Source organism: Diabrotica virgifera, chromosome 8 (assembly GCF_917563875.1).
Source record: "Diabrotica virgifera virgifera chromosome 8, PGI_DIABVI_V3a".
Lineage (NCBI taxonomy): Eukaryota > Metazoa > Arthropoda > Insecta > Coleoptera > Chrysomelidae > Diabrotica > Diabrotica virgifera.
Window position 1 is genome coordinate 223,416,156 of NC_065450.1, and position 22,327 is coordinate 223,438,482.

The 22,327-nt window shown below is 33.5% G+C and overlaps 1 protein-coding gene across 1 annotated transcript in view; it reads left to right on the forward strand.

The window, feature by feature from the left end:
• Positions 1-20,542, forward strand: part of LOC114341631 (transcriptional protein SWT1) — a 33,793-nt gene extending 13,251 nt beyond the window's left edge. Inside the window, exons 4-8 of the mRNA XM_028292442.2 lie at positions 2,382-2,610; positions 7,168-7,323; positions 9,144-9,247; positions 11,276-11,630; positions 15,866-20,542. Of these exons, the coding sequence (XP_028148243.1) occupies positions 2,382-2,610; positions 7,168-7,323; positions 9,144-9,247; positions 11,276-11,630; positions 15,866-15,999 (978 nt within the window). The 3' untranslated portion in view covers positions 16,000-20,542. The remainder of the gene's footprint in view (positions 1-2,381; positions 2,611-7,167; positions 7,324-9,143; positions 9,248-11,275; positions 11,631-15,865) is intronic.
• Positions 20,543-22,327: the final 1,785 nt, after the last annotated feature.

Sequence of the window (22,327 nt, forward strand, 5' to 3'; positions counted from 1 at the left end):
TGCTCCTAGGATGTAGCGAAAGGTCCCTCTCGTCCAAACTGCTTCACCAACAAACAAACAACGGGACTCGTTCGAAATCTCTATTCAGTTTTCTCTGTGCTCGATATCTTGTGCAAATTTATACCCACCGGCTACTCGTTCTAGACAGAACACAGAAATCTCCTCGGACACAAGATTAACTTCTCAACTCGGTCAACGATTTCGTTTCACCACGATCTGCTCGCAAAGGCCAATTTCACCACTTTACACCGACTTCTCACTTTTTAAAAACTGGACTGTCCTCCTCAGATATTAATTACACAGTCCCATTTTTTCTCTCCTCAAAATCAGACTCCACACTCTCATCCCTTCCATCCATTTTTCGTCGCCAATCACAAACATCCTGTCTACCCACTACATCCATGTTTTCATTTCTTAAGAACCCATTTCATTTGTATACAACTTTTCCATTTTGTTAAATTCTAGGAGATACCAAATTACTTTTCGTTGTTTCAATTTGCTAAACAAAAAACCTTATATTCTAAACTCAATAAATTTGTTTATCGTCTCTCATTCTACGAATCATTTACAAATGTCCTATTGTCGATTCCAACGCGAAATAAATGTACTTTCTAATTTTTACCGCATAATTGTATGTCCGTTCAAAAAAACCATTAACAAATCACCTAACGACTTCACCTTCCGCGAAAACACTGCTTACTAACTAAATTATAATATTTACAATTTTTGGTCATATACAGGGCGATGAAAATCTATGATCTCGTGGTCTCTGATATAAATTTATTTTCTAAATTTTTCCCAAAAAAAATTATACAACAATATATGTTGTAAAAGTCTCAGATCTTTATCATCTTACTTACTTAGTCCTAAGCCTTTCTACCTTTAGGTGTAAGGCTGGTGGGGTTGAGTTTGGCATTGTAGTCTCCATGCTTTCCGATCTTGCGTTAGGTTTCTTGCACTTTCCAATGTCAATCCCTTCTTCTCGACTTCTATCCTGATTTCATCTACCCACATAACTCTTGGTCTTCCTCTTTTGTTTTTCCCCTGCACTCTCGTTTCGAACACTCGTTTTGTTAGCCCCTCGTTCGACATTCCACACACGTGCCCGCACCATCTAAGTTGTCCCTCTACTATTTTTTTCATTGATTGGTTCCAGTTTTAGGTTTTGTCTAATTGTTTCGTTTCGTATTTTGTCTGTCCTCTTTCTGTTTGCTATTTTCCTCAGGAACTTTATCATCTATTTCTAGATATTCAAACAGCCTATCATGTTGAACCCTATCAAATGCCTTCTCAAAATCTATGAAGCAGACGTAAATTGGTTTCAGTACTTCCCATGATCGTTGAAGTAATGTTAGCATTGAGAACAAAAAGCTTTCCTTGTTCACAAACCTTCTCTGAAACCGAATTGTTGGTTTCCCATTGTCTCTTCACATTTCTGCTTAATTATATTAAGAATTATCTTAAAAAGTAGCTTGAGAGAGTGTCTCGTCATTTTAACTCCCATTCACCCATCTCTTCCATTCTTTTCTGTTTCCTGCCATTGTTTTCAATTCCTCGAGTCATTTTTGCTTAACTTTTCCCGCCTATACTACTTGCAGTATCCATTTTTTCCTTGTCTGATAATTGTACATCTTTCATAATTGTACAACATTTGGTTTTTACCCAAATATTTTAGTGCCTCAGCATGTTTTAAACCTGTTAACAGTACTGATGATGATCTTTATAGATCGAAAACTGTTTGTGATGTAACCTTTTAATAAATATATACCTTTTATAAATAATTTTACAAAATTTTCGCTGGTACCTATGATCAATGTGATTCCTAATACATTTCCAGTGAAAATAATAACTCTTTGATAAGTGCTGACGATACAATTATTTTTATATGCGTGTCCGCGAAGATTATAACTCCCAAAATATTTATAACGAAAAGATTTAGTTCATAATAGATGCCGACGAAAACAATTATTTCCCTGTCTGTTTCTGTTTCTGCCGACGAAAACAATTATTTCTGAGAACTTTTTACTAATTATAATTTTCGTGGACCCACAGAAGAAATGATGTTTTTTGCTGATACTCCTTAAAAAATAAATTTTTTCGCTAACACTTAATTAGGGATTATAATTTTCACAATCATATAATCGAAAATAATATTTTTCGCGGCGTTCATTGAAAGTTCTACTCTTAACGGCATTTTTCGGAGTTATACTTTTCGTATGCGGCGGCGTTTTAGTTTACTTATCATTTGAATTATTGACATAATAACTGTCTTTTACTAACATGATCACTATTTAAGATTTACGCTTATTTCATGTAGTCATATAGTTACTTCGATATTTAGGTTTGTTAATTTAACTGTCAACTAAGACTTAACTTTATAGGCCGAAGCCGAAACAGAAGTACTAGATCCTCAAGCGTTGGATATAGACATGGACTTACCGATGGGGTCAGAAGCGAAATCTTTAAAGTCAGTTTCTGTATCAGAGGCAGAGGATAACAAAAACGAAATTACCAAAGAAAAAGAGCCTTTTTTGTGCATAGTTGTAGACACGAATGTTTTCATTTCAGATTTGATGAAAGTTTGGGATATTATCGAATTAAAAGTTTCAGGTAAGTGCAGAATATACAGGGTGTTTCATTAATAATTGTCCATATAGTAACTGGAGAAACCTTAGCACAAAATACGAAGATTTAACCCAAAACACTTAAATAAACTGTGGTTCCTTACTGAGTTACAGGGTGTTTTATCTAAAAATTTAAAAAAATATTTTTGCTCAGCATTTTAAAACTCTTCAACGTATCCTTTTCATACTTGGCAGAAAGTATAGGTACTGTACACACTACTAAATTATGTTAAACAAACGTTTCTGGCTATTACCAGAGGCGTACGACGGGGGAAAGTGAATGGTTGACCCTTTTCAAATTATACGCCACTGGCGGAATTACTATTTTAGTCCAATATTTGGATTCTCCAATACTTTCTATGAAAATAATGTACTCTTCATTCGTAACGATAAAGTCATTAGTTTTCGAGATATTTGAAGTTGAAAATGTAACGGCACGGCTATTTTGGTTAATGTATTGTGCCCCTTCATTTTAACTTAAAATATCTCGAAAAATAATGATTTTATCGTTACAAATGAAGAGTATAATATAATATTATTTACATAGAAAATATTGTAGAATCTAAAAGTTATGCTAAAATAGCAATTCCATCAGTGGTGTCGAATTTGGAAAGGGTCAACCATTCACTTTTTCCTGTACGCCTCTGGTAGTAGAAAGACACGTTTATTTAACATCCCACGTTTATATATCATCCAATAGTAGGATGTACAGTATTTAAACTTTTCGACAATAATGATAAGGATATTTGAAATACTTTTAAAGTACTGGGTACAAATTTTTTTAAATTCTAAATCAAACATACCTATTACATAAATATTAACTATTTGTATCCAGTACTTTAAACGTGTTCGACATATTCTTATCAAACTTGGCAGAAGGTACTGTACACCATACTAAAATATGTTAAATAAACCTTTCTGGCTACTACCAGAGGCGTACGACAGGGGAAAGTGAATGGTTGACCCTTCCCACGTTCTACGCCACTGGCGGAATTACTATTTTAGTGCAATTTTTCGATTTTTGAACACTTTTATGTAAATAACATACTCTTCATTAGTACCGATAAAATCATTAGTTTTCGAGATATTTGAAGTTAAAAGTGAAGGGACACAATAAATTAAGCAAAATAGCTGTGCCGTTGCATTTTCAACTTCAAATATCTCGAAAACTAATGACTTTATCGTTACGAATCAAGAGTGCATTATTTTCATAAAAAGTATTGGAGAATCCCAATATTGGACTAAAATAGCAATTCCGCCAGTGGCGTAGAATTTGTAAATGGTCAACCATTCACTTTTCCCCGTCGTACGCCTCTGGTAATAGCCAGAAACGTTTGTTTAAGAAAATTAAGTAGTTTGTACAGTACCTATACTTCCTGCCAAGTATGAAAACGATACGTCGAATAGTTTTAAAATGCTGAGCAAATAGTTTTAAAATTTTTATTAAAGTGTTTTAGGTTAAATCTTTGTATTTTGTGCTAAGGTTTCTCCAGTTACTATATCGACAAATATTAATGAAACATCCTGTATACCTACTACAAGATTGTTTGATACTTATGTGGTTTAACTAGAAAACGCAAGCTTTTTCGACAAAAAGCAGGTGAGTTTTTAGTACAGTCTTCTCTTCTTATTTTTTTCCTGTAGTACTACAACCCAGCGTGGGTCTAGGCTGACTGCAGAAATCCTCCCAGATTAACTATCATCAAAGTCAGTATTTATAACTATCAACAAAAATATAATCACAATACTAGAATATACACAACACAGTACATATACAGGGTGAGTCACCACTAACGCGACGGAAGATTACAGCGAAATTGTAAAAGATTTGAAAAAAATTTTTAATTAGTGGTTTGTAATTTGATAAAATCTACATTTTAAAATTATTTTGAAATATACAGGGTGTCCCAATAAATGGCGGCGTATCAAAGTTATATTTTTTCTTATGGAACACCCTATATTTTTTGCATTTTTAATTGTCCGCAAAAAATAATATATAGTTGCATAAGGCTATGTACAGAGTGTTCTGAGTTATGGTGACTTTTCTTAAAATGTAAAGTTTTAAAAGAAGGCTTACTCTCAAGTTATTTAAGAAATTATAAAAAAAATACTTTTACATCTAAATATTTGGATATTGGTTGAATGTATTTCATGATTAATTGTTACACATTTATTTACAGGGTTTTCAAAATTTACAGTTTTATTATTGGATTATTCAATGTGTCATATGATTCTTATTTTAAATGGAACACCATGTATATTAATAAATAATTATACTAAACAAATCTACCTCGTTCGAATGGTATATGGATGTCCTATACCTAGGTGTCATAGTTTTTGCGTAATTTACAATTATTAAAATTCTTAATCTGTAAATCGATTTTAAAACAAAAGATGTAGTTAATTAATGGCATTGTATGACATTGTCATTTTATGACAGTACGGTCTGGTAATTATTTTATAATTAATGTATTCCATGATTGATTATTACACATTTATTTACAGGGTGCTCAAAATTTACAATTTCATTATTGGATTATTTAATGTGTCATATGATGCTTATTAAATAAAACACCATGTATAAATAATTTATTATACTAAACACAGGTTCCTCTTTCGAATGGTATAGGGATGTTCCATAAATAGGAGTCATAGTTTTTGCGTAATTTATAATTTTCTTAAACGGTAAATTGATTTTAAAAATAATATTTATGCACTCTCGATTTTTAAACTGTACGAAATAAATATTTGTTTATTGTATCATAATGAAATGAAAATTATGTCTATTTTCTAGACCATTATTATAAAAAGTAGGTAGATTGGCCTGTATAAAATACATTTAAAAAAAATCAGGATCTGCTCCAAAGTCTAAAGTCTATAAACGATAAGTTAAAAGTCGTTTGACTGATTTACCCGAAATTTTTTCTTTACTAGTATTTGGGTTTTCCGTAACAGAAAGCAAGACATCACGTTCCTTTCCTTGACGTGATCACAAATAACTGGTTTATTTTTATTTAACTTTCCGATATTCCTCAAAAACTTCCTTTTTTTGGGTATCTTCTATCAGGATACCTACTTTTGAGCGTAAACTTTAGAAAGTAAGATACAATTTTGCAAACACTCCCCAATGCAAAGTACCATGTCTACTCTCTAACGTGGTTATTCAATTTTAGGAACAATTAAATTTGAATATCATACGTGGATGTTTATATTTTTGATAATTACCAGACCGTACTATCATAAAATGACGATGTCATATAATGAGATACATCTTTTGTTTTAAAATCGATTTACAGATTATGAAATTAAATAATTGTAAATTACGCAAAAACTATTAGACCTAGGTATAGGACATCCATATACCATTCGAAATAGGTGACTTCGTTTAATATAATTAATAATTAACATACATGGTGTTCCATTTAAAATAAGCATCATATGACACATTGAATAATCCAATAATAAAACTGTAAATACCCCTCCGTGGCTCAGTGGTAAGGCACGAACTCAACATACACACTACACATGACACTAATACTCATGTTGTGACTGGCTGAATGACATAAAGTCCATGCCATTAAAAAAAACTGTAAATGTTGAACACCCTGTAAATAAATGTGTAATAATCAATCATGGAATACATTCAACCAATATCCAACTATGTATTTAGATGTAAAAGTATTTTTTTATAATTTCTTAAATAACTTGAGAATAAGCCTTCTTTTAAAACTTTACATTTTAAGAAAAGTCAACATAACTCAGAACACTCTGTACATAGGTATAGGGAAGCCTTATGAAACTATACCTTATTTTTGCGGACAATTAAAAAATGCAATAAAATACAGGGTGTTCCATAAGAAAAAAAATATAACTCTGATACGCCGCCATTTATTGGGACACCCTGTATATTTTAAAATAATTTTAAAATGTAGATTTTATCAACTTAGAAACCACTAATTAAAAGTTTTTTCAAATCTTTTACCATTTCGCTGTAATCTTCCGTCGCGTTAGTGGTGACTCACCCTGTATACAATAGCAATCACGCTATACGGAATCAATCTATCTACACAATTACACACTCAGACTAGTAGTCTCTAATCAACCATCGACACACAGTTACCCATCAGCCAGCTCCGGGAGGAGGTAGCGGCTACCTCTCACCGCAGTTACAGTCCCGGCGGAACGCCTCTTCACTACAGAGCGCGTCCACCTCGGCAGGTTCCAATTCACTCCATTGCATATCTGCCGTTTGAGTTCTTTCCCGGTTCAGTACACCGAGGGGAACACTCTTGGTAGCCATCACTCCTTGGTTGCGCCGGATAGAGGGTTACGCCGATATGGAAACGCCGGGCTGCCGAACGTCGGGCTGCCGGCATCATAGTATTACAGCCTTCTAATGGATTTAGTTATCTCCATGATCATTAGAGTTTGTTTCTCATGTTCCATCTAATGTAAATTTTTTGTGAGACGTGTTGTTTGTGTACTTTTCGCGAACTTTTTTTTCTCCCAAGTATACTTATTGATTGTATTGTTTAAATTTTAGGATCAATTAAGCCTCTCATTTATATTCCGTGGATAGTAATAATAGAAATAGATGACATGAAAGACAGAACAGGTGATAATTCGTTGAAAAATCGAGCTCTTAATGCCAGTAAGTGCATTAACGATTTATTAGAAGCAAAGGAACCTAGAGTTAAAGGTAAGAACTAATTATACACATTAATATTCAAATATGTATCATATCCCGCTATACATGGCATTTATTGACTTTGAAAAGGCATTTGATAGTGTGGCACACTGGGCAGTAAAGAATTCCCTACAAAACAGCAGACTTTACTTTTTCGTGTCTGGATCCGACTACAGTTTTTCTGCAAAGTATCGGGCTACGTCCACACCCTTTGTATTTGCGAGCCATAAATCATCGAGGGTGCACTGTGATGGGTAAAGTCTGCATACTCTCAGGTTTCACATTCTGTATTTCCCCACATTCACAAAGTGCGTCGTTATCTGTCTTGATGCCCCATTTAATGAGGTTCTGTTTTACAGGGGCAACACCTGTGCGTATGCGGTTGAGTGTCCGCCGGGTTCTCCGGTCCAGGTTCATTCCATTAGGTCGTTCTGGATGTAGGGGGAACAGTTCGGGTGGTTCGACGCTGACATTTCTCATAAACCTTTTCCTTGATTTGAGTCGGCTGGATCCTCTGGCAGTTCGTCAAACCCGTATAATTGGTGCTTTTAATCGAAAGTCTGCCTGAACTTCTCCACATATTGTGAGGCGCATCTAGGTCGTCTGGTGATGCGAATCAAGCTGTCCGGTACAGCAGGGGTAGAGGGGTAGGCTTCATACAACCGGTGATTATTCTACATGCTTCATTTAACGCCGTGGTGACTTGTTGGGCGTGTCTAGATCTACCCCAGACGGGACAAGCATATTCCCCTGTTGAGAAGCATAAGACCTCAGCTGTTGCCTTTAAGATCTCACTTGCTCACTACAAGTTTCCGAAGAAGGTTTTTTCTCGTAGAAACCTTTTGTCTTGTGCTTTGACAGTGGAATTTATGTTAGTGACCGGTCTAGTATCACTCCACTATATTTGAGCCTATCAGTATGTTCCAAGCGTTGTCCCTCCCAAGAAACATTAAGTTTTACATGCGCCAGATGGTTGTTGAGATGAAATTAGTATGATACAATTGATCCAAAAGATGACATAACCCAGACATTCAAAGTGAAAGCTATCCTCCAACACCAAATTGTTCTATATGGTCCACATAATGTTCAGAAAAAGTCACACCATTTTGAGCGTCGGGTTTGGGGGGTAGAGGGGGGAGAAATCGGTAAATTCCTAGACGTTTTTCGTCAATATTTCTAAAACTATGCGGTTTAGCATGAACAACCTTCTATACAAAAATGTTTTACATTAAATTTGAAATTAAAAAGTATATAAACAAAGTTTTCGTTATGATAATGCTCGCATTTTCAGCTTGTTTTTATTTATACAGGGAGTTGAACTTGTTACGATTTTCATATAAAATTGGTTATAACTTTGTAAATACCCTGTATAACATAACAAACCTTTATATTTTTGTGATGGAGAAGTTAACAGGATTTCGAATTTAAAATAAAATATAGGGTGTTCCATTTAAAAAAAACATAAGTTTGGTCTGCCACTGTGTTATCGAACACCCTGTAACATTCTAACTAATTTTGTAATGTGAAGCTCAAAGGTGGCTAAAATTTTTGTTATTAACTTTTATTGCTATCTATTACTATAGCGGAGCTATTGAGCTTTACCCTACTAATCAATCACCCTGTATATGTGTAATGAACACGTCAGTGTGATTTGGAGCTATATTGGCTTTTCGGTGTACTCTAGCAAGGTGTTATTCCAGGCGACGTTAAGTTTCGAGCTGAAGGTAGAAAGCGCAGACCAGAGGTTTGGTTGAATTTGGTTAAAAACATAAAAGTCTTTTATTTATATACTTCTAGTGCTACAGTTATATATCTTAAGTGCTTTTTTACAGGTCAAACTGTGAGCGAAATGTGTGACCAAGAACATATAGGACTCAGCCAAGACGATAAAATTATTGGTGCATGTTTGCAGGCGGTGGACAAGTATGAAATGGTGGTAAGTATCCTGCGCCGAAGTACCTCATTGATAGTAACTTTTTGTACCCATTGAAACCCAGACATCCGTCTATATACACATCTCAAAGGCATCTATTATTAATTTTTCTTCTGTTCATTGTTCAACTTTCACAGCCACACAGCAAGACAGAAAAAACGTAACATCTGATCATTCCGATTCTTCCAGACTAAGGTCTGAATCTGTAAAAAATGTTTTCATGTTAATAATTATTTTCCTCTTTGTCAGATTCTTGATAGGATTTCTTTTTTTTGGGTTACACTGGCTATTGATAAAAATGCTAATAAAAAAAAAAGAATGTGTGTGTACTTTGTACGCACGTAAGAAGTTATATTTCTATTATATGATTTCAAAGAAATTAATATACTTTAAACAGTTTATTTATATTTTATTTAAATATTAAACTAATTTTAATACTTACTACTTTTCAAAGAATTTTATTAAAACAGTACCACAAATTAAAAAAAATAAAAGAATAAAACACACACAAACACATTGAAAAATGCCACGAATGATTTCTGAACAATAATTGTCGGAAACAATTTTAACTAAATACGTATTTTCTGAAAAAAAAAAAATAATAAATATACTTACTGTCATAAAATGTATAAAATAAAAATAAAAAAATAAAAGTTTCAATTGGGGTTCGAACCCGCTTATGTTAGCGCAGTTAGTATTAAAATTTAATCATCTTACACTTTTACCCACGGAGACACATGCATCATGTGGGAAGATCCACTAACTAAACGGTTTAAACTTTTGACAGTTCTGAATTTGACCAAATTCTCCAAATTGCTCTGGTCCATCAAGCCGCATGCTACTTACCTTTCAGATATACATAATTATACATCACGGTGACAAGTGAAATATAAAAATAGATGTTTTATTATTTTACGCCCAAGGAAGACAAATCCAAAGACACAAAATTATAATAAAAAACTTTTTAAACCACCTTTTTCAAATTGCGCAAGTTGTATTATTAATGTTAATGTTAATAAATGAAATATAAATATTTTGACGTTTCACAATTTGACAATTCACTTTTAACTGCAGTGCCTTAAAAATTTTAAAGCACTAGTGCCTTAAAGTAGCATTTTTAACGCTCCTATGGAGTCCTAAAAATTGCATTTTTAACACGTTTGTAGAAAAATATATTTAAAAACACTAATATATTCTTTCCACACCTTTTCTGGACTGATACATACATAAATTAAAACATTTTGAAGTATAACTTCAAAAATATAATATGAAAACTATTTAAAAAGGCAGTAAGTATAACTATTAACTAACCTTTGTTGTTTCTCTTCCCACAAATTTTAAAACGCAACAACCATACAAACCAAACCGTCAACCGTCCAAACCACAGCTGCGCTACAGCTGCCATATTGAATAATTTTTGACATGTCATTTGAACATCCAATCAGAACAAAGTTATAATGCGCATGCGCCGGGATCGTAGGTTTTAACATATAAAAATTCACCCTCATATCGCGCGTAAAGAAGTATAACTTCAATAAAATGGAATTATTTCACAGTAGTCATAAAATATTTTTATTTGCAAGATTCTTAACTGTTACCAATGGTAACAGTGGTTACATGGACGCTTCGCTAGTGAATCAAATTATGTAAATCAAAGCATTACATACTATTTTGGTAGGTTCATTTTAAATTTTCCAAATAGGTAGGTACCTATGTAATTTTTTATTAGGATACTGAAACATTTACAATTATTACGTACCTGTCGCTTTTAAAAACTATTTAAAAAGTCACTACAATTATAAACTTGCTTTTTTCTCTGCCGCCACAACAATAAAAACTAATATACACAACATTTGTTTATCCATAATCTCCATATTGAACAATTATTGACACATGATTTTAACACCCAATCAGATCCCGTATAACGTTTGAGCTACTAATACCATACAGTCGGTGTGCACATGCGCCCAGTAAAATAAAAATTCACCCTCGTACCTAAAGAAGTATAACTTCAAAAATTTTTTGTTACAGATGTTACTATCAAACGACATCAACCTTAGAAATAAAGCCATGATCAATGGGATACCAGCCGTTTCCGCCAACGGAATTATCATGAAAATTATGTCGAAGATTGCTAGGGATTCAAAGTATCCAGTAATCATGCAAAAGTTGGGCATTTTGTGTTCAACAATAATTTGCGAATTAGTCCAGGAAGCGTACGGTCACGTCTGGATGCAGATGGATATGCTAGCACATCCTCCTTGGTCTTTCATTGAGTGCCTGAAGCGATTCAAGAAGTATTGGACGGCAGTATTCAAAGGAAAACTCATGAAACAGTTCATAAAGACTGTAGATAAGCTGCTTGAGTTGTTCAAATTTAATAAAGGTATGTATAGAGAATATATCAATAAATGCATGGACTAGAGACGCCATCTTGTTTATCATACAACAACGTGGAATGAAGTAAACACTTCTGTTGTATGTAGGCATATGAATTTATTAAAAAATCCTTAAAATTTATCCACGAAGGAGTGGAAGTACAAAACGGTTTCGGTCAGACTGACCATCATCAGTGTAAACCTGGAAATAAGTAAACCACTAAGATTAAAAAGCAAAAGGGCGAAATTTTGACAGTTGATAAAATTTAAGAAAATGTGGTTACTTACGTCCAGTGTACAAGTAATTGTAACTAGCACTTCAATAGGTATAAAAACCTCTAAAATACATTATTGTTATATTCTATATTAAAAAGTGGTCGACATTAAGCCGATGTCTTAAGATTTAAAGATCTCATGTGAATGTATTATTTCATCCTTGCTCGAAAATTGCACAAGGTAAGTACTTGTGTTCAGGTGAGAGGTTACGAACCAACTGATTAGACAGTTTGGTGCCAGAAATGTATGACAAGATGTCAAAGGAAGTTAGGTGGATTTTTCATCTGTCAACCGAAATTTTTTTTTGGTTGACAGATGAAAAATCCACCTTACTTCCTTCGACATCTTCTCATACATTTTTGGCACCAAACTGTCTAATCAGTTGGTTCGTAACCTCTCACCTGAACACAAGTACTTACCTTGTGCAATTTTCGAGCAAGGATGAAATACATTCACATGTGATCTTTTGGGGTGGCGATTAGGCTAATGCTGGTTACGTAAATCAAATTTTGAGCGGACTGTAGGGAAATAATAAAAAAATTCTTATCTTATTTAACTGGTAGGTGTTGATGTCTTCAGTTATTACTAAGGAAAGAAAGGAAGGATAGAGGGTTAATTTATTTTTTAGTATAACTGAACCGGCGATTTTTTTGTGGCGGCACTTGTTACTATACGAAACGACTTAACAATTGAATGTGTTCCTACTTACTGAGACTACGATTAGTTACTACTAATATCTAAAAGTAATTAACGAAAAACCGAAAAATTTAGTACAGTATCTGGACCAGTAAATAGACCAGGTACTTCGAATAAAATAAATATAATTAGGCCAAAACATCTTTAAATCTTAAGACATCGACCACTTTTTAATATAGAATGTAACAATAATGTATTTTAGAGGTTTTTATACCTATTAAAGTGGCTAGTTACAATTACATGTACACTGGACGTAAGTAACCACATTTTCTTAAATTTTTTCAACTGTCAAAATTTCACCCTTTTGCTTTTTAATCTTAGTGGTTTACTTATTTCCAGTTTTACACTGATGATGGTCAGTCTGACCGAAAACGTTTGGTGCTTCCACTCCTTCGTGGATAAATTTTAAGGATTTTTTAATAAATTCATATGCCTATATACAACAGAAGTGTTTACTTCATTCCACGTTGTTATATTGAAGATATACAGCCAACTACAGGGTTTACCCCCTTCTTAAAGTTTATCATACACTTCCTGGACATCTTCTAGACAAGGCGAAAACGGCGGGTTCGTTGGAAAAAATATTCCCATGAGATTTTTTTGCATAATCACATTCGTGAGACATCCCAGAATAACGTGCAAGAAGTCACCCACGCGACAAGTGCTCCGAATTATTTTAACAAATTGAAACAATTAATATTTTTGGTCCGGACAAATTTTTTTAAGGTTTTTTGGACCATTCTGGACAGAAAAGTCTGTTTTGTAATTTTTCTCTAAAGTTAATAGTTTTCGAGTTGTAAGCAATTTAAAATTTGAAAAACGCGAAAATGGCCATTTTTAAGACTTAATAACTTAGTTAAAAATTATTATTATAATGAAAGTCAGAAAGTGACTAAATCAAAGTATAAAGCCCCCCTACATGATACTGAAGAAATTTGTGTCATTAATTTATTACTAAGCTGTTATTTTCAATTATTAACAATGCGCGGTAAGATCGTATTGACGCAGCTGTAAATGTGAGTGCGAGTAAGATGCACTGTTGGACTGCCGGAATGGCATCTCTTTCGCACTCACCATTGACGACCTCCTAATACGTGCATGACGCTCATTATTATTACTTAAAAATAACAGCTTAGCAATCAAATAATGACAAAAATGTCTTCAGGATCATTTAGGAGGGGGGGGCTTTAAACTTTGATTTAGTCACTCTCTGACTTTCATAATAATTACTTTTTAACCGAGATATTAAGCTATGAAAATCGCCATTTTTCGTTTTTTTTTTCAATTTAAAATTGCTAATAACTCGAAAACGATCAACTTGAGAAAAACATTATAAGAGAACTTTTTTGTCCAGAATTTGTACGGGCCGAAAATATTGATTTTTGCAATTTGATTAAAAAAAATTGTTTAAAAACATTTGGACCACTTTTAGCGTGGGCGACTTCTTTAACCTTATTCTGTGGTGTCTCGCGAATGTGATTATGCAAAAAAATATCATGGGAATAATTTTTCCAACGAACCCGTCGTTTTTGCCTTGTCTATACAGAATACATTCCGGTCAATCTACAAATGATGTCCACAAAACAAAATATACTGCCAAGCAAAGAAATTAAATCACTCGATGAATTATACACGTTTGATGTCTCGAATTTCCTAAACCTCTTGTCCGATTTGAGTGATTTTTTTAGTATGTTATAGCCTTATTATTTAAGAATATCAATGTAATATATTGTTGCTAGACAGGTAAATGTCATTTTATACCGGAAGTACCAATCATACTGTGTTTTTTCCTTAAAGTCGGAACACTCTGTGGAATATTATACCATAGTGATAAAATATATAAAATAAAAACTCAATTGTAGCGTTAGGCTTTCTTAACCAACCAATATTGCTCTAAAAAGTTAGGTACTTTTAACACCTAGCCATGTTCTTCATCGATACAGGGTGTTTCTAAATAAGTGCGCCAAACTTTAAGAGGTAATTCTGCAAAAAAAAAAATGACAGTTGGCTTTATAAACGTATGTCCACAAATGCTTCGTTTCCGAGATACGGGATGTTGATTTCTATTTTTACACAGACAGTTAATAATTAAAAATACGACGAAATATCTTTAACCTCATTAAGTCCATACATTAATTTATTATTATTATATTATTATAGTCCGTTTACTAATTTATTACACGGTGACTATTCGGGTTGGGCATCGCTGCGTCCTATATTGCAGCATATTGGACTTCTATTTATCAGTAAAATTTACTCGTTTGAAAAATTTGACAACAGCGCCTACTTCGGTAGTTTGTTGTTACACGTGGTGGAACTTTTTAAGTTATGGTGGTGGTTCCACAAAAATACACTAAGTTGTATTGTTTTTCTTAAAGTATTGATTGTTTTTAATATATGTTACTTGATGATTGGACGTATTTGTGGCAAATATATATTTGAAAATAATTACAACTGGACACGTTAGCGGTCCTCTGAACTTTTTGTCCAACATTTTGGACATTGGGACTTAGTTAGCAAAATATGTTACCATACTCAAGTTTAGTTACAGATAGTAAAAGGATATTGATAGAACGTGCATTGGAGACTATTTTGACAACGATTTTTTCGTCAGTGAAGATAGCGATAATGATCAATGGAAATGGATCTACAGAAATTTAAGCTGTATGTTTAAAGATGACTAGCTCTAGGTGGTAAGCCTGCAAGTGGGAGACAAGCTAGTGCGTCTATTTCAAAAGAACCTGAGAAATCTGAAGATGAAGTGCCCATAATTCCTGTAAAAAAATTTACAGTTGTCCAGTTATCGCCTATAGATGTAAGAAAAACCAGTAATGACCATTTGCCAATATGCTCTGTTAGCAATCGAAATTCTTACCGCATTGCCTAAACCTCTTAGATGTACTAAGAAGACGAGATTGTTTTGTACAAAATGCAAAATATATATGTGTATTTCTCCTGAACGAGAATGTTTTTTCAGTTTCATACTTAAATTATATGAAAGCTAAGTCCTGATGTCCATTATGCTGGACCTGTCATGAGAAAATAGAAAATATTGTTAAAATAGTAAAAAAATCTTTTCTTGGGGCTGAAGAGGATAAACAACGTATAGGTTTTCTTCATAAAGGCCTATAACAACTAAAAAAAATCAGATATATAGCTAGATTTTTCACATTTCCGAACAGCGTCTTTTTTTGCTTATTTTACTGTAATTGTTGCCGAATCTTTTAATTCAAAAAATATATTTACAAAAAATTTTAATGTTATGTTTCAGATTTCTGTGATGATTCGGATGCTTACCAGGATTTCGTAAGGTTTAGTCTCGACTTGTGCGTATTCCTGCAAGATCTGAACGATTTCAGATTGTCGGTCAAAAAGGTTATCAATGAAATAACGAAAATACAATAGAAGCGCAGATCAAGAAGTTGGTTATATTAGGTAAACTACGGTTGTAAATTATACAGAGTGAGTGGGGAGGAACGCACCAAACTTTAAGACTGGTATAATATACGCAAATATAATCAAAAATATCTCATATGTTGTTATTCGATTTTCATTTGTTTCCGAGATGTGGGGTGTTAAAATTTTTCTTATAAACTGACGATCTATGTATTGCTCTAAAATCGGCCGAGGTGTGCAAATGAAATTTGGTGGGTTTTAAGACGTAATTGTTGCGCATGTTTTGACACACAATTAAGAATTTTATATTCATCATTGGCGCACGTACGGGTAATAGTCTGAAATTTTTTAAAGACAAAAAAATAGTGCGCCACTGGGATATTTAAAATTAAAAATTATTTTTGAATTCCCTGTTCAATTTCTGACAAACATTATATCTTCATGTTTGTTCATACGAAGCTTCGTTTTCATGCAAAAAATAAAATATATTAACGCTTACAAAGTATTCGAAATAAGTTTCTACACATTCATAATAATTAATATGTTACACAGTATGTCGCTGTAAGTTGTATCCATATGGAAAACTTTTTTATTATTAATTTTACGAAAAAAAAGTTATTCTTCATAAAAAGCTCTGCATGGTCCAAAACCTAAGATTTATCCATCAAATATCAAATTTTTTTTAATATTATACGAGGTATGTCAAATAGTTTGAATTTCACTCAAGAGTAAAGTAGCTTTATTTTTCACAATATTGAAATTTGCTATTATGAAAAGTTGTTTGGAATTAAAACTATATTCTAGCATGCAATTACATCCTTCTAATTTAATTTTTTTTTAAATTATGATAACTAACATTATATATATATAATATAGCTCAACAGGCCTTAAAGGCCCATGGCTTGGAATTTCTCCACGGTTTTTCTCCATTTTCTCCTGTCCATGGCCGCAGTTCTCCAATTTGATATCCCGATTGTTTGCAGATCTTCCTTACATGCTTCTAGCCACTTTTTCCTGGGTCGTCCTCTTCTCCTCTTTCCTTCCCCTCTCAGCAGCGAGTCCTTTGCCCACCTTGTCAGCCATTCTCGCAAGATGACCTAACCAAATCAGTCTCTTTGTTCTGACCATCTGGCTTATTTCTGGTTCCCGGTACAGCTCTCTGATCTCCGCATTTGTTCGTCTCCTCCAAACGTCTTCATCGTTTTTTACTCCCCCGAATATCTTCCTTAGAACACTCCGCTCCCAGATGTTCAGCATATTTTCTTGGTTTTTGTTCATGACCCATGTTTCGCTCCCGTAAAGAACTGTGGGCTGGATCACTGTTCTATAGAGTCTTAATTTTGCCTCTCTGGAGATGTTTTTGGCTCTTAGTAGTTTGTGTAGGGCTCCGACTGTCTTTCTTCCTCTCGAGATTCTTTTTTCAATTTCCTGGCTTTCTTCCCCTTTACTTGTTAGCGTTACTCCTAGATACTGAAACTCCGTCACCTTTTTGAAGCAATACTCTTTATTCTCGTTGTTTGTGGTAGTTTTCAGTTTTGTGTCTTCATCTGAGGTCTGTCCCATTTCCATATACTTTGTTTTTTGCTCATTAATTCTCAGTCCATACTGCTTAGCCTTTACTTCAAAGAATTTGAAAATACTCGGCAGTTCCCTTTCCGTTCTTGCCATTAGCACTACATCGTCCGCAAAGGCCAGAACCTGGTTTCTGTTGTCAAAGATCATACCTTTCGTTCGTATTCCACTCTCTCTCAATATCGCCTCCAACACGAAATTGAAAAGTACTGTGGACAGCGGATCTCCCTGCTTTAATCCCCTTTTAACTTCAAATTTTCCTGATAGGCTTCCTTCTATCCTTACTCTGTTGTCGGTCTTCACTAAGGTCATTTTTACGAGTCTGATCATCTTTTCCGGAATTCCAAGTACTCTTAGGGTCTGGTACAAACGCCTTCTTATCACAGAATCGTAAGCTTGTTTGAAATCTATAAAGAGGAGGTTTAACTTTAACTGTTGCTCGTATGTACTGCTCTGAATCATTTTCAATACGAATATTTGATCTATGGTGGATCTGCCCTTTTTGAATCCTCCCTGGTATTCACCAACCTGCTCGTTTAAGTGCCTTTCCAGTCTGCTTCTTACGACTCTGGCTAGTACCTTATATGTTACGTCTAGGAGAGTGATACCCCTATAGTTTTCACACACTGCTCTATCTCCCTTCTTATGAATGGGACATACTATGGCCTCTCTCCATACTTCCGGCATTTCCTCTCGCTTCCAGATTTTCGTCAACAGGCTACATATTCGCGTTATAAGTGCTTCTCCCCCATGCTTGATTAATTCTGCAGTAATACCATTGCTGCCTGCACTTTTGTTGTTTTTCATACTATGTATGATTTCTCTTATTTCTTCCCCGGTTGGAGTCTCTACTGTTCCCGCCGGGCCTCTGACTTCCTCTACCATTTCCTCTTGTTCCTCATCACTTCCATCAGGTTCTTCATTAAGTAGCTCTCTAAAATGCTCCTCCCATCTACTTAGCTTCCCCTGCTTATCTCCTATTAGGTGCCCTTCCTTGCTCTTGTAGTAGTTCTTGTTTTCTTGCACATTGGTCACTGCTCCTTTTCGCCTCCTGGTAGAAGTTTCTTACATTTTTATTAATATAATGCTCTTCAATCTCTTGAAGCTTTTTATTCATATGCTCCCTTTTCTTACTCCTACACACTTTTTTCGCGTTTCTTCTCGCCGCCTCATATTCATTCCTGGTTTCTTCACTTGGTTTATCCATATATTTTAGTCTTGCCTCATTCCGTGTGTTAAGACTTTTCTTGCAATCGGTTTCAAACCATTCTTTGTCGCTCCCCTTTTTAACTTGACCCAACCGCTTTTGAGCTGCTTCCTTCATAGCGTCTTCTATTATTCCCCACTCCATTTCAATGTCACCTTGCCCTTCGCTCTGAAGTAGTTTTGCTGTCACGTCTATCTGGAAGTTTTCGGCGGTTTCTTTTTTCTTTAGTTTGGCAACGTCATATTTTTTATTTATTATTCTCTGTTCTCTGACCTTTGGGATAGTTTCTCTTAATTTCGTAATCATTAGTATGTGATCGGAATCTGCGTCTGCTCCTTGGTAAGTTCTAATATCTGTTATTAATTTCGCCTGCTTACTCTCCACTAGGACGTGGTCGATTTGGTTGGCATAATTCTCAAGTTGTTCTCTTGCGCAAAGCCTACCAGCATCTTCCCATTCTCGTTACTTTCGTCATGTTTACTTTTACCTCCAGTAGTTTTTCGGTACATATCTTCATTCCCCACTTTGGCATTCAAATCACCTATTACAATTTTAATATCATATTTTGGAATTTGATTATATTATATAATTTCAATATTACCATAGAAATCCTGTTTTACATTTTGGTCTTTATTCTCTGAGGGAGCATGCACATTTATTAGACTTAGTTTTCTAGTCTTCTAAAGTACCTTTATAGTTCAGAATATTTCAATTAGAAGGATGTAATTACATACTGAAACATAGTTTTTAATTCTAAATAACTTCATAATAACAATTTTCGATATTGTAAAAAATATTCGTATTTTACTCTTGAGCAAAATTTATATTTTTTGACATACCTCGTATAAAATTGATAAAATTGCACATAAGATGGTTGTATTTTAGGTTTCAGACCATGCAGAATTTTTATTAAGAATCCCTTTTTTTCGTAAAATTAATAGTAAAAGAGTTATCTAAATTGAAATAACTGAAAATAAGGTTAGTTATCATAATTAAAAAAAAAAAAAAACAATTAGAAGGATGTAATTGCATACTAGAATATAGTTTTTAATTCCAATCAACTTTTCATAATAGCAATTTTCAATATTGTGAAAAATAAAGCTACTTTACTCTTGAGTGAAATTCAAACTTTTTGATATACCTCGTATAATATTAAAAAATTTTGATATTTCATGGTTAAACCTTAGGTTTTGGACCATGCAGAGCTTTTTATGAAGAATAACTTTTTTTCGTAAAATTAATAATAAAAAGTTTTCCATATGGATACAACTTACAGGGACATACTGTATATTATATAGAAACTTCGTCAAAAACTTTGTAAGCGTTAAGATTTTTTATTTTTTGCGTGAAAAAAAGGGAAGATAGATTTTTTGTCACGAATTGAACGAGGAATCCAGGAAAGATTTTTAATTTGAAATATTTCAGTGGCGTACCATTTTTATCTTAAAAAAATTACAGACTATTACACGCACGCCCGCCAATGGTGAATATAAAATTCTTAATTATGTGTCACAACATGCGTAATAACTACGTCTTAAAACCCACCAAATTTTATTTGCACACCTCAACCGGTTTTATAGCAATAAATAAATCGTCAGTTTGTAAGAAAACACCCCGTATCTCGGAAACAAATGAATGGGTTATTTTTGATTATTTTTACAGTCTTAAAGTTTGGTGCGTTCCTCCCCACTCACCCTGTATTTATCATATTTCCTACGTTATTTTTGTAAAAGTTTTAAGGTAGTTAAGTAAAAATAAATATTGCTAAATTTTGTTGCTTTATTTGCATCACCTTGTGTATCAACATATTTATACAATAAAGATGTTTTTCAACGTCTTTGGTGATTTCTAATATCGGTCTGCCGGATAATGGTAAATTCCCCACAAGCAATGGGATGGCTATACTATTCTGGAAGCGACAATCAGCGGACCAATCCAAACGGAGTCTGAATTGATGGTAAGACACTATGGGATAGAGGTAGACTTGCAGATATACGACAGAGATGCAAGGTGGACAACATTAATAACTGGGTAAAAAACAGAAGAGTAGAATGGAACGACCACATCAGTCGAATGACAACAGAGTAGTCTGGGCAGATTATCGGAGAATAGGCCATTTTTGGAAAAAGTTATTTACCAGCAATTTTATTGCTGGAATCGAATCTTATGACTGTATATTTTAATAATATAGGTATGCAAAGTCCGCAGATAGTGTGCTACTTTTTTTATAAACAAACTGGCGAACGAAAATCGTGTTTTTTCAATTTTTGCTCTATAACTCCAAAGATTTTAACTTTACACCAAAAACATCCAAATAAAAATTCACCGTAATTAAATTTTGCATAGAGAGGTGTTTTTCCGATTTACTTCGACTAAAATTTTCCCCGAAAATGCGGGTTTTCCAACAAAATCTTTAATTTTCAACTAAAATTTTACATAAGTAATTGTTTATCAATAATTAAATAACTTGGTAATATAAAAGCTCTTTTCGTATATTATTGTAATTCCAGAAGCCGATGGAAATTGAATGAACAGTTTAGCAACAATTGAATTGTTAATTAAAAATTTACGGTCGCTATAATAACCACAATAATTATGATACATAAGAATAACTAGGATTTTTGTATAAAAAGACACTGTACCTATCTAATGTACTTTACAGAATTGAGGTTGGACTATTTAAACGGCATCAGGAATATTTTAAAATTATAAACATTTTTTTGGCTTATAAACAAATAGAATATCTCGGGAAATATTAAATTAAATTGAATCATGAAAACGATATTGGAAAAAAAGCGACAGGTTGCTTCTTTTAAAAGAAAAAACGTTTAATTGTCGTGAGTGGTTACTGAGTACAACCGGTCAAAGTTGACCGGCATTTACGGCAAATATATAAACAATAGGATCATAATTTTCGAACCATCACCGTTTTATTTCGGTTCTCTTTCTCCACACCAATTTTCATATCTTTAAAGTACTCGTAACATATATTATTATAATAAAAACTATCGATATTACAAGTGAAAATTGCAAAAAATAGCAAAATTCTAATCAAAAATTGGGTTGGAGAAAATGTAATCTCAAAGCTCAAAATCGGTATACGTTAAAAAATGCATTTTCTCAGCTTTCCATAGAGCAATTTTCTTCATCCTTTTTTTGTTCCTAAGAAGTAACTTGAGTAGAGCCATTTAACTAACGCATTATTAAATGGGAAACATTGATAACTAGAACTAAAATTAAATATTAATACTATAGTTAAACAAATGCAGTGGTCCTGACCAATTTTCACTTCCCACATTATTTGTTGTATTGTCTTGTGTCCTGTGTGTTTTGTTTTAATTTAATGTGGATTTTACTTATTTATTGACGAATTTTAAACACAATGTAGGTAACCCCCAAAAAACTTTTATTATTATTCCTTTCTTTTATCTGATTCAATAGTTTATTAAAATTTCTTCACTGCTTATATATATCATTAAAACATAGTCTCAATTTACAATCAATTACTTTCAACTGAATATTAATTATTTTCTTTTCTATTTCCCCCCTTTTAATTTA